Raw genomic sequence first — 14,072 nt, 5'->3', positions numbered from 1 at the left:
TCTCCGAGGAAAGTTAATGCAAAAAAACGTTACATACACACACACAGAGAGAGAGAGAAATTTTGCGTAATAGACGAACTGAGTCGAATGGTATATGGCATTCGGCCCTCCGGACCTTGGTTCAAAAGTCGGTTATCACAGTGATTGCATAAGCTTTCTATAAGAGAAAGACAAAAAGATTAAATACTTTGTAATGGAGCTCACATCGATTTCTCAGACATTTATCCCAAGGTAGGTAAATATGTTCCTAAATATTGCAAATATCGGACAATTAGCGATACAGTGTTCTGTGAAATCTCACAAATTAAGTTTCATTGGATTCTTGGATGAATATGAATTTCAGTTTAGTTTAGTTGTCGACGACACTGATGCTGAAAAAACTTAGTGCCGATACGAGAAAGCTGTTGTTAAAAGCACTTCCTCGAAAAAAAAAACAAAGTTCCTGAGTTTCACTTGGATCCGACTTCCGGTTCCTGAATTACAAGGAAATATGTGCAAACTTATTAAAAAATGCTCACTCAATTTTCTCGGAAATTTCTTGACCGATTTTCGCAAACTAAGAATCAAATAAAAGGTCTCAAAATTCTTTAAAAAGTCCTGAAAAATTGATCCAGATCCGACTTTCGGTTCGATAATACAGCGCGATTACTGAAAATTTTCAATTTCATGAGTATTTCTTCACAAGCGATAGCGGATGCACATTTGTAAAGGGTGATTTTTTAAGAGCTTGAGAACTTTTTTAAACAATAAAACGCATAAAATTTGCAAAATCTCATCGGTTCTTTATTTTAAACGTTAGATTGGTACATGACATTTACTTTTTGAAGATAATTTCATTTAAATGTTGACCGCGGCTGCGTCTTAGGTGGTCCATTCGGAAAATCCGCTTTTTTATCGACAAATTTTGTTCAGCGATGAGGCTCATTTCTGGTTGAATGGCTACGTAAATAAGCAAAATTGCCGCATTTGGAGTGAAGAGTAACCAGAAGCCGTTCAAGAACTGCCCATGCATCCCGAAAAATGCACTGTTTGGTGTGGTTTGTACGCTGGTGGAATCATTGGACCGTATTTTTTCAAAGATGCTGTTGGACGCAACGTTACAGTGAATGGCGATCGCTATCGTTCGATGCTAACAAACTTTTTGTTGCCAAAAATGGAAGAACTGAACTTGGTTGACATGTGGTTTCAACAAGATGGCGCTACATGCCACACAGCTCGCGATTCTATGGCCATTTTGAGGGAAAACTTCGGAGAACAATTCATCTCAAGAAATGGACCGGTAAGTTGGCCACCAAGATCATGCGATTTGACGCCTTTAGACTATTTTTTGTGGGGCTACGTCAAGTCTAAAGTCTACAGAAATAAGCCAGTAACTATTCCAGCTTTGGAAGACAACATTTCCGAAGAAATTCGGGCTATTCCGGCCGAAATGCTCGAAAAAGTTGCCCAAAATTGGACTTTCCGAATGGACCACCTAAGACGCAGCCGCGGTCAACATTTAAATGAAATTATCTTCAAAAAGTAAATGTCATGTACCAATCTAACGTTTAAAATAAAGAACCGATGAGATTTTGCAAATTTTATGCGTTTTATTGTTTAAAAAAGTTCTCAAGCTCTTAAAAAATCACCCTTTATAAAACTTACTGCTAAATTCATCTAGTTTATAGATCTTGTTAGTTGGTGAATTCATAAAACTACTTTGGGACTACTAGTCCTCGGTTTCCGCTTCCGAAAGCACCGATAATAATGAAGAAAATCTCCAAAAACGAAACTCACTTCGATTTCTCAGCAACGGTTAAGCCGATTTTCATGAATTATGATTCAAATTAATGCTCACATTGTCTTTAAATTATAGGGCGATGAGTGTCAAAACAATCAAATCGTCTTTCAAAATGGTGATGCAAAACTAGTATGCGACGGTACGTACGACTTTGCTCCGTTCGCAGCGTGCTTTGTTCAAATTCGTATAGCGTGCAGGGTTGTCACATTAAAACTTATATTTTTCAGTGATCAAAAACGTTTAAAACGGGACTCACTCAATTTGCTCAGAGATGATTTTATCGCTTTCCACAAACAGGTTCAAATAAAAGTTCCTATATTTTCATAGGTTTCTATTTAATTTCACCCGAATCTGACCGCCTGTTCCAGAGCTATAGGGTAAAATGTGTTGAATCAATTAGTACGATGATGAAAAATAAAGAAAAATTCTTATTAACTTGACATAACTCACTGTTCTTTACGTTTCGTCTTAGACTCGTCAGTATAGAGCAGTTCAAATTGAACTGCTTATTGCAAACTTAAACAGTTCAACTTGAACCGCTAAGCAGACGTACAGTTAATGCTATTTGCAAAACACTTATAAATTTGGTACCGAAGTACCACCTCTTTCCTGACGTGCCGAACAAAAACATTGTTTTCGGCTTATTCTGACGTTGACATAACGGTCAAACAAACCGATTTCATTTATTCTTTTAAGAATCGAAGCAAATTATTTTGAAGAATACCACAGTATTATATATGATAGTATGATTGATATGAGAAAGGCATCATTACACCACTAGGTGGATTAAAACAGGTTTCTTCCGGTGCTTTCGAAACAGATATAGTGGAAGTACATTTGTTCAGTAAATATCCATAAAAAATTTTCAAACTAGAAAGGTTTACTTAATAGTTATAAGGTATTTTTTTCTCTTCAAATTAATGGATTTCACACTTATCAATGTTGTATTCCAAAATAAGAAGTCGTATCTGGTCAACTTAATTATAATACGAGAAAGATAAAAATCTACTTTGAGCAACCATATGGCAGGAACAACTTGATATCTATATATATAAAAATGCAGAGATCATTCTTTGTAATCGCATCACGTAAGAACGGATGGACGGATTGAGATGCTTTTTTTTTGTTTGATCAGTTTTTACCCCCACCGGGTTCGTACATCAAAAAAATTAGGAAAACTTACCGGAAAAGTGGGAAAAACCAATAAAGTTATTTTGTATGGACAATGGAATTTTCCACTGAAAAGTCGCCAATGATTGCTAGATCTACAATTGATGTTTGGCGCGCAAGAAGATGCTCAGTATTTCGCCGTTGAAGAAAAGAATACTAGATCTTTGTAAAATCGTTTGGCGCGCAACGAGTAGATTTGGGTGGAGATTTTACATGCATGATTGATTCGTCATTTGGAAACACGTGCTTAATAGGGTATCAAAATCATTACTTGCCAAATGACTGTTTTAGCTATACCGTTAACAGAAACACAAGTTCTAATGTCATTTACCAGTAGATGTAGTTAGATGAATTATGTTGGCCATCGTGGGCGTGAGTTGAACAAATCAAATTAATGTAACTGCTGAAATAATGAGTTCAGATGAAAATATTTTGCATTTAGCATGCATTTAGCATGCTGAAGTTTGTTCAGCCGATTCGGGAGAGTTTTCAAGAGTGGTTTTTTCAAAACGGTCTGCTTAGGATGCTATTCATGATATTTGTAAGCTGCTTAAGCCAAATCATTTCATTTTCCGAGCTTTGGATTACTTGACGAATTCCCATATGCGAATCGTGAATATCATATCTGAAGGAGAAATCGTGGCATGTAAGAACCATTAGTTGTGAGATCTGCTGTTTTATACATTGGCTTTAACGATAAGAAGAATACTGGTATAATCACTCCTCATGTTCACTCCGCTAGAACAGAATATTGATTCTCAGGACTGAATACTAAGCAAACCGATGTGGTGGCTCGACGAATGAGAGGCCTTTTGATACAATTCTTGAACGAATATAGCGTTCATGTCAAAGTTAATGGACACAATATTTAATAAAAGGGTAATTTGAACTTTCGAATGTCCAAGTATTTTTCATTTTATCGCTAATTCGTTAATCGAAAATTGATCCTGTCATTATCCTGCTACGAACATTCATCAAACACGACTAAGTAATATCACTAGCGGTGAAGTAGGTTATGGACAACCGTTCAAAATTTGCTATTAAATTTTAAACGTCTTCAGTACAAATAAGTCTTAATATTCAATGATAAACAAAAATCCCCGAGGACTGCTTTTGGAAATTTGTGGGGTCAATTTAAAGTATTTATCTTGGTCATCTCTTTTTCATCCATCTGTTAATTTATTTATTTGTTTATTTAGGAGCAAAGGAAAAGCTTGCTGGAGCTGAGATTTTGGTTCTCCTTCTGCAGCAGGCATAAAACCTTCTCATCTTTTGTAGCAACAAATAACATTTGACCAAATGATGCATAACGAAATCTTAAATTACCATTATTTAAACTACAAAGCTAACTAACAACTATTCATATTGACTAATTATCCTAATAAAATTAGCGGGAAAATTTTGGAGAAAACGGGTTTTAATGGCGTTACGAGATAAATTGAAATTAAATCCATCAGAGCAAGTATTGAATACGCGACATATACTCGAAAACGGTGCAATCCCATAGTTAGTTCTAGCACGAGGAATTCTGAGAAAGGGATTAAACCGCAAATTACGCCGAAGAATGTCAAAACTTAGCTGTTGTAGGAGATCTGCACTATCAATTCGAGATTGGATGAGGTCCGCGGCGAAAACAGCTTTTTCGTAGCTTGGAAGATTAAATGGATCTCTCCAGGGCAGGCGACGCAAAGCAAAACGAATGAACTTGCACTGAACAGTTTCAATGCGTAGCTTATCTGTTTGATAATATGGTGCCCAAACAACAACAGCATACTCGCGAACTAGAGCGCAATATAACGATTTCAGGCAGTATATGTTATTGAAATTTTTTGAGATGCGAAAGATGAATCCTAGCATCTTTAATGCTTTAGAGAGGGTATATTCTATGTGATCTTTGAAACTAAGTTTTGAATCCAATAACACTCCTAGATCCTTAATTGATGTCTCCCGTTTTAGTACAGCTTGCGAAATAGTGTAATCATACATGATCGTGGTTCGTTTACAAGAGAAGGAGATAACGAAACATTTGAAGGCGATTATATCCATTCTGTTGACGTTGCACCAGTTAAAAAATACATCCAACTGTGACTGCAAGAAGTTTGAGTCTTTCAGATATTTGATGAGATGAAACAGCTTGAAATCGTAGGCGAATGATAGCTTCATGCATTGCAATGCGAAATTTAGATCATTTAGATATAGCAGAAATATGAATGGTCCTAGATGGCTTCCCTGAGGAACGCCAGAGCTCACGATGAATGATGGAGTAACGCAGTCGCCAATTTTCACGGTCATACTACGACCAGTCAGATATGATTCAATCCAATCCATCATCCCACATGTCAAATCTTTAGTTTGAGAGAGATCTACAATCTCTGTTGGCGACGAATTGAGATGATTTTTTTTTTGTTTGATCAGAGTTTACCCCCACCGGGTTCGTACATCAAAAAAATTAGGAAAACTTACCGGATAAGTGGGAAAAACCAAAAAAGCTATTTTGTATGGACAATGGAATTTTCCACTGAAAAAGTCGCCAATGATTGCTAGATCATCGATAGGTGTTTGGCGCATAACGAGTTGCATAAGTGTTTGGCCGCCGAAGAAAGATTTTTTTGGCGCGCAACGAGTTGTTTTGTGTGAAGTTTTCACATGCACACTTGATTTATGTGATTCGTCATTCCGAGCCCATTGGGTATCAACATTATTGCTTGCCAAATGATTTAATGATGGAACGAATATGAGTGTTCTAGCTATACCGTAAACAGGGTCAAATAATCTGATATTGTTTACCAGAAGATGCATTGTGTGCAATGAAATCAGTTAGGTGATTAATGTTGGCCATCGTAGGCGTGAGTTGAACAAATTACATTATAGAACGATTTTTGTACGAATCAATGATAGGATTCTGCAGTTTAAATAATGAGATCAAACAAAGAGGTTTTCCTTGCATTTAGTATGCTGAAGTTCGTTCAGTCGCATCGGGTAAATTCTCAAGGGTGGATTAAAAACCCTTAGTTGTGAGATTTTATGCATTGGCTCGAGCGATAATCAGAATACTGGTACAATCACTCCTCATGTTCACTCCACTATAACAGAAGAATTGCACATTATTTTCATATAACACTTTCCGATATAGATTCTCAGTACCGAACTCCTCCATTCATTAATCGTAGGTGGGGTACTAAACAATATGATGTGATGTCGACCAATGAGACGACCATACAAATATTAAACGAATGCAGTGTTCATGTAAAAGTTAATGGACACAATATTTAAAAGAATGATAACTTGAACTTTCGAATGTCCAAAAATTACTCATTTTATCTTTCACTTTTTAACAATATCAAATTAACTAAAGATTGTGAGAGAAGAAAGAAAGAATATGAAAAATGTAGAGCCATAGTACTCAAGAAAGAGTAAGGATTTGAAGATAAAATGCGGAAAAATTCGACGTAACAAGGTTCATTTAAGTAAGCAGAAGATTTCTCGCATTTAAACTTTTACCGTCTACCAGAGGAGTCGAACTTACCATGCGAATCATCCGAGTCTCTGATATGTCAGTAATTTACTAAATAATTACTGACTGATCAGAAGTCATAAATTAAAAGTAAAAAAAAAATTATCGCTGAATTGTTAATCGAAAATTGTTCCTGTGTTTGTCACGCTACGAGCGAGAAGTGACAAACTACAATTCGCGAGGGTAGCTTTTGTAAATTTGCGGAATCAATTTGAAGTAGTATCTTAGTTATTTTTGCTTCATTTTTTATCTCATATGTCGAAACCATTAGTTCGAGAGAGATCTACAATCGCTGTTCGATGCACTGACTCAAAAGATGATATGGTTTTCGGTGCTTAATTTTTTGTGTAACAAAGCTTTTAACATATTCACATTCTTTTTCGATGAATTCACCGCATCCAAGTAATCAGTAAAATAATGGAAAGATACATCAACAGCATAAGACGTTTAACAATTCTGCTGTCCGAAAACATAAATTCAAAAAAATAATTTCGGCGAGACGAAGTTCGACGGGTCAGCTAGTTTTTACATAAAATTCACACTGTACTAATTTCTAATAGAGTCTGTCGAATACTTTTAAGAAAATTTGCTAAAGATATAACAATTTTCATGGGGGTCGCAGCCTAGTTCCGGTGAAAGCATAAATGTGTTGAATAGAAAACGGGGGGCACTACTTGCACTCAACTCGGAATCGGTCCATTAATCTTAGGTCGAACGAGCAACTTACCGATCGTTCAGGTCTGTCGACTATTACAGAAACTAATGAAACGAAGCTCGTACCTGCACCGAGAAGCAGTAATTAACCAGCTCCACCACGTCATTCAGTTTGTCGTGCAAAATTTTAATCTGTTTGAGGACCGCTAGCTGTTCCTTCTCATTGCACACGGTCGTCTCGGTGTGAACGGACAGGAATCCAGTCGATGTGGGGGTCGTTGGAAAGTACATCCTGCAACGAAAGAAAACCAGAACGGGTATGAGTGATTGCATTTGCTATGGGTAACTAATTAACGGGAACTAATAGAATGCCCGTCAAGTGCAGCCTTTACAATTTATACCTGAATGTTTGATTTAAAGCATGGTAGCGTTCGGACAGCAGAAATGTCAAAACTGTTGCCCAGATGCACAGATCGGCATAAAGAAAAATAAGAAGCAAACTTCCGAATGCGTACAGTAAGTCAAACTCTACCGAGGCAATCTCAAACATGGCAAACGAAAACACACAGCCAATCCACCCGGATGCTGTTAGACTGACAGTAGTTTTTCGATGCTTCGTATGATCAACATAAACGCCCAGCGTTTCCAACTGAAATCGATATAAAGTTAATTTCTTACACTGATTACAAGTTTTCGATGTTCGCCATTACTTCTCTGTCAGCTGAATCGATACACACTAAAATCCGATTAATTGTCTTGTTCAGAGCTCGACTTAAAGAAATGCAACAAATAGGCTGAATATAGTACACCATTAGAACAATGACTCCGCTTTTGTTCATCACCGTAGAATCCGATCGAATACTGAGGTCGATAGATAAACAAACCACGGTCATCCAAATCAAAACGCCATACGTCACTAGCAGATGTAGCAGATTGACAATGTGTTGACTCATCTTTAACCCATCACCCGCGAAGAGTGGCATTAATCCTAAACACTTAACAACGATCGTACAGGGGGCGATGGCCCCATGCACATCTTTGGCACTGGTCCACAACATTTCGGAGATCCGGACGGGTCAAACGAGAAACCAGGACTGAATTCCCGCTGTTGAAGCGGAAGCCGACGACCTTCCCGTTTTTATTGGCAGTGTTGGTTAGATTCCATGCTGGGAATGAATATCATCGTATTAGGAAAAAATAAACAATTCGAAACGATAAACAAGACCTCCCATCGTGTGCTGGCGACTATGGTTAATTACGCAGTATTGGCAAACATTTGGTTTTGGGAAACTTAACACGAATGCATGCAAAATGAAATTAATTGACTACAGGGGAGTGGTGAGCGCCGATGAGGTGTGTTTGGTGGCGAGAAAATAAAACTTCCGGAAATCCAAGGACAAAGAAAATTGTATAAAAAATTTTCGCTCTTTCGATCCCATGATATATTGGAAGCTATACTAGATACTAGATACTAGATACGAAATTGCTACCAGAAAATGTTCGGCATTCATTAGCACGCAATTCAAGATTTGCTAATGAAAATTTAAGAATCATTCAATAAATGGAAATAAATGCTTTCGTTCTATCAATTCAAAATTGAAATTCAATTTTCTTAAATGGCTTTAACCGTATCGGGTAACGTTGAATTAGGACATTTAAAAAACGACGATGGCAACTTCGGTTCTGCCGATGTACTACAAAAATCATGACAATTGGCCGTATGAATAAAACATAGCATGCTTGAATTTCGGTAGTAAATGCTACATGTGGATCACGTTCCTGTCAAAAGCAGAGACTTTACTACACAACAACTTTCGAACATGTAGTATTTACTACAATTTTCGGTAGGTAGCTCCTGAGGTTGCTACTCGTGTGTTTGCTGATAAAGTGAAGTAGTGTTGCATCGCATTTTTTGGACACTTGAGCCCATATTCTTTTGAACTCCTGCATGTTCCCAGCTGTCTTACCAGTCTTCTTGAAGACCATCTTCACGATTGCCCAGTAACGTTCGATGGGTTCAAGCTGAGGGCAATTTGGTGGAACGATATTTTTCTTAACGAAATTTATACCCTTTTCCGCAAGCTAATTGAGAGTGGTTTTGGCATAGTGAGCCGACGCTAAATTACGCCAAAATAGTGGAGATGTATTATGCTTCTTATATAAAGGCAGCAATCTCTTCTGGAGACACTCAGATCGATAGATTTTTGCATTTATAGTTCCGGTAGTGTAAAAAATGGTTGACTTCAAACCACAGGAACATATTGTTTGCCATACCTTTCGACCGAATTTCTCCACTTGAATCGACATGTCCGCATCGCTCCATTCTCCTTAATGACGACAGTAAAGTATTGTGGACCTGGAAGGATTGTTGAGTCCTCCTTAACATAAGTCTCATGGTCCATCAAAATGCATGCATCCGGACACTGCAAAAGACGCGAATACAATTTCCGGGCCCCTGTTGCTGCTCGCTTCTTCTGTTCTACACTTCGTTTCGAGATTTTCTGCTTCTTGCAGGTCTTCAGGTGATTTCGCCTCTTGATACGCTGGATCATTCCGACATTTGTTCGTGCTTTTTTGACCAAATCACATATTGACATTGATTTGTTCCTCATGATTAGAGATACCACTTTCTGGTCCAGTTTCGGGTTGGAAGAACCAGGTTTTCTGCCTCTTTCTGGTAGCTCACCAAAGAATAGTGTTCCCCTAACTTATTAATGATGGTTTCAACATTGGCATGATGAATTCCAAACCGCTTCGCCAATTTTCGCATAGTAATACCTAATACCCTTCTCACTTAGCCATGTGTCCAGAACCTTAATTTTCACTTCCTTTTCAATATGCGACATTTTGAAAACGCAGAATTTCAACCGCACAAACAAGTAAACAAACGAAAGCCGACAGCCAAACGCACAGCACGCTGTGATCTGAGTATAAAAAATCGTCACAAATACATGCGTGCAACACAAATGTATGTGGATAGCTTATTTTCGATACACTCCTTATCAAACGCGCTTTACTCTATGGTCTTTGTTTTTGAACAGATACTTCAAAAAACAGACTTTACTACATTTTATTCATACGGCCCATATCTAGTATTCTTGGAATGGGTTTAGTTAGTTGGTACTGAGAATTGATGGTTGAAGTGTTCTCGTTACACAAGATGACTTTCGGTTTTTGATAGTTTTCGAAAATCTGTAAAACACGGGTATTTTTGGGAGGTACTGCAGGTACTTCTTAACTATTAATATTTTATAGTGAAATCGACCAGACTCAAATATTAAAAATTATTATAAAAGCTTCTTTTCAATAGGTTTTTGAATTGAATTGTACCGTTTATTTGTAAACACATTGACAATTTGTAATTTTAGAGAGATTCCAATCCTGAGGTTGAACGATAGCGTTTACGTATATAAAAACCTGTTTTAATCCACCTAGTGATGTAATGTTGCTTTTCTGCTTAACATTAACGGAATCGGATTCCGGTTTTTAAGGGTCATTAAATTGTCTGGAGGCCTGGCAATTTAATGACCCTTCAAAATCGGAATCCGTTCAAAAAGTTTTACAATCTGCTTCGAAAATTTCCTACTTTTTTGTTTCTTCAACTACAGTCTGTTACATAAGAGCGTGGTCACGATTACTGGGATTGGTAAAGTGGAATAGCGTGATTTTTTAACACAGATGGTGGTTGTGTCCTTCATGCTATGCGAGTTTAAATCAACTGACTATTGTTTACAATTCGATCTCAGCATTTTTCCAAAATGAGTATCGCGTACGCTTCGCACCCAAAAGGTTCCATAAAAATAACCCAAGATGTCGTCGTCGACATTTTTCACCTCTATAAAACGATTCACGCACTTACTCACACACTTTTTCAACTCTATAAAACGATTCACCCACTTACTCACAAACTGTTTCGACTTTTGCATGTATTTCACCGCGGCACAAAAAACTGCTTCGAACTGTAAACAATAGTCAGCTGATTTTGGACACTACTGCGCTCTGTGTTGAAAATAATCACACCATTCCACTTTACCGATCGCGAGTAATATTGTACACGCTCTTATGTAACAGACTGTGTATGAAGGATAGACATTTTTATCTTTCATTATCCTAGAAGTCGGATCCGGATGAAACCAAACCTCATTCAATAGAAGGCAATATTTAAATTATAGTTCGACCGGTTCCATCACGGTTAGTTTGTTTGATTATAAGCTAATAAATTTTGCACGATCAAAGAATTTACTGACTATTTCTAAGCCATTTTCACTACCCACTTGCAAGAAATTCAAAAATAAAAGTATTTGATTCTGAATATTGATTGCAGAGACTAAATATTTGTTTTCATTCCAATTGTTTGGATTACCTCTCATGTTCTATTTCAATTGAACCAGTTATTCTAATATAAACGAACCAAGCGAAATCCTGCACTTTTTTTATTTAAAAGATATTTTTATTCAGGCCTATTTGCGTACAAGCCTTACGTGGCCGAATTAGCCGAATTTTTAAATAAAGAATGTTTTGAAGTGGATCTCGTTGTCACTCTTTTTCTAGGAGGAGAATAGCTTCCATTTCCCTCCTGCGAGGGTTGAGGGGCACTTTGTTCGTGGCTCGTCTCGTCCTCCATTGCCGCATCGGTGGTTTTGTTGTTGATTTCCGTCTTCTTTTCGTTTTTCTTGTTGTTCACAGTCTTGAGCTCGTTGCTAGATGATGTAGAAGCGCCTTGTTGTACATTGGTTGCAGTTGTTGGTTGATTTGATGGTAAAACAGGAGTACTACGCTCACTAGTTTTCGTTGTTGAGCGGTTGACCTTGTCTTTGGTTGAATATGTTATTTTCGCAGTTTCAGTGCAAGGTTTACCGTAGTGTGCAGGTTGTTCACAAAACTGACATGTAACCAGCTGATTTTCATAGGTAACCAGCGTTTTACACGGATGTATCCCACCTTGACCACAAATGATATAAGATGGAATTGCCTTACGTAGTTGCATACTTACCATTCACACGCCATTCCGGATGCCGGGGAAGAAATTCCGCCATACTTCTCTTTCGATGGAAAGAACTTCACCGTACTGCGACATGATCTCCCGAACGGACTGATCGGTGGCCTGCGGGGAAGGTCACTTGAAATCTATACAAATTGAATTCGGTCTTGCAGGCCAAGTGTCAGGCTTTGTTAAATCGTATTTGACCATTACGTACACTCTATTGTTCACTGCACTGTATTGTCTTTGTTTCTTTTGCTTCGACCGCAAACGATTTTCGACTGTGTTGGGTGAGATGCGAGCACGAACTGTCCTGCACTTTTGATACTTTTGTATATGAAATTTTAGCTGAACAAGGCATTATTTTTTAATCAGTTGCATAAAACCTACTTTGTGATTGGAATTTTAATCAATTTTGGCAACGCATTTATGAAAATATTATTTACAGTTTTCATTGAAATCACTACACTACCGGTACGATATGGCTGTAGAAATAAACTTGATCTATTGCAATTCTTTCTTTCTTTCAGGCGCACATCTCGTAAGATGGCTATGATTTGTCTCTACCCCAGTAGTGTCGTAATTCTTTTTTTTTTCTTTTTTTTTTTTTTTTTTTTTTTTAAATAACTATTTATTGGAATATGAGTTGAAATTAAATTATTAAGATTTAAATTGGGTGTTCAGCCACAAGTGGTGACTTTTCAGCCCTGTTATATATATATGATTTGGTTATTACCATGAAGACATCATTTGCTTCCGCAATTCTGAGATTTTTGTGTAGGGAAAATTCTAAACCTACTTGTATTGTGTAATGGGGAAAAGGAACTTATATACTAACTTACTAACTAATACAGAGAGCGAATCGATTCAATTGAAGATTGCATCGATTTTTGTCGGAATTTGCTTATAATATTATGTGACATTACATCTAATGGTTCTACATATATTTGTGAGTCTGTGTAACTCATTTGTACTAAACCAGGGAGGACGCTTCAGAATCATTTTCAGAATTTTATTCTGAATCCTTTGAAGCGTTTTCTTCCTGGTGGAACAACAGCTTGACCAAATTGGTACCGCATAAAGCATGGCTGGTCTGAAAATTTGTTTATAAATTAACAATTTGTTTTTTAGACAGAGCTTAGAATTTCTGTTTATAAGAGGATATAAACATTTAATATATTTATTACACTTTGCCTGGATTCCTTCAATGTGATCCTTGAAAGTGAGTTTTTTGTCATACGTTAAACCTAAGTATTTAGCTTGATCAGACCATGTCAATTCCAAGCCATTCAATTTGAGAATGTGATTATTGTTTGGTTTAAGAAAAGAAGCTCTTGGCTTGTGAGGAAAGATAATTAATTGCGTTTTTGCTGCATTTGGTTTAATTTTCCATTTTGACAGATAATCACTGAAAATATTTAAACTTCTTTGTAGGCGACTGCAGATCACTCTTAGATTTCTACCTGTGGCTAACAGACTTGTGTCGTCACAGAATAGCGATTTCTGACAACCAACGGGTAGATTTGGAAGATCAGAAGTGAAAATATTATACAAGATTGGAGCTACACTCGAACCCTGCGGAACACCGGCTCGTACGGGTAGCAATTCAGATTTACAATTCTGATAGCTAACCTGAAGAGTACGATCAGTTAAATAGTTTTGAATCATTTTGATCAAATAAATAGGAAACTGGAAATCAGACATTTTTGCTATTAAACCTTTGTGCCAAACACTGTCGAATGCTTTTTCTATGTCTAGAAGAGCAACTCCAGTGGATAACCCAGAAGATTTATTTGATTTTATCATGTTCGTTACTCTGACAAGTTGATGAGTAGTTGAATGTTCATGACGAAATCCAAACTGCTCTGGTAAAAATATTGAATTCTCATTTATATGAGTCATCATTCTTAACAAGATAATTTTTTCAAAAAGTTTACTGATTGAAGAAAGTAAGCTAATTGGGCGATAACTTG

At 37.1% G+C, this 14,072-nt stretch overlaps 1 protein-coding gene across 1 annotated transcript in view; it reads right to left on the bottom strand.

Moving 5' to 3' along the window:
- Positions 1 to 14,072, bottom strand: part of LOC131429718 (uncharacterized) — a 92,010-nt gene that overhangs the window by 15,829 nt on the left and 62,109 nt on the right. Inside the window, exon 2 of the mRNA XM_058594032.1 lies at positions 7,245 to 7,410. Coding sequence (XP_058450015.1) covers positions 7,245 to 7,410 — 166 coding nt within the window. The remainder of the gene's footprint in view (positions 1 to 7,244; positions 7,411 to 14,072) is intronic.

This window comes from Malaya genurostris, chromosome 2 (genome assembly GCF_030247185.1).
Source record: "Malaya genurostris strain Urasoe2022 chromosome 2, Malgen_1.1, whole genome shotgun sequence".
Lineage (NCBI taxonomy): Eukaryota > Metazoa > Arthropoda > Insecta > Diptera > Culicidae > Malaya > Malaya genurostris.
The sequence above is the reverse complement of the archived record's forward strand: the minus strand, read 5'-3'. Positions and strand labels throughout refer to the sequence as shown.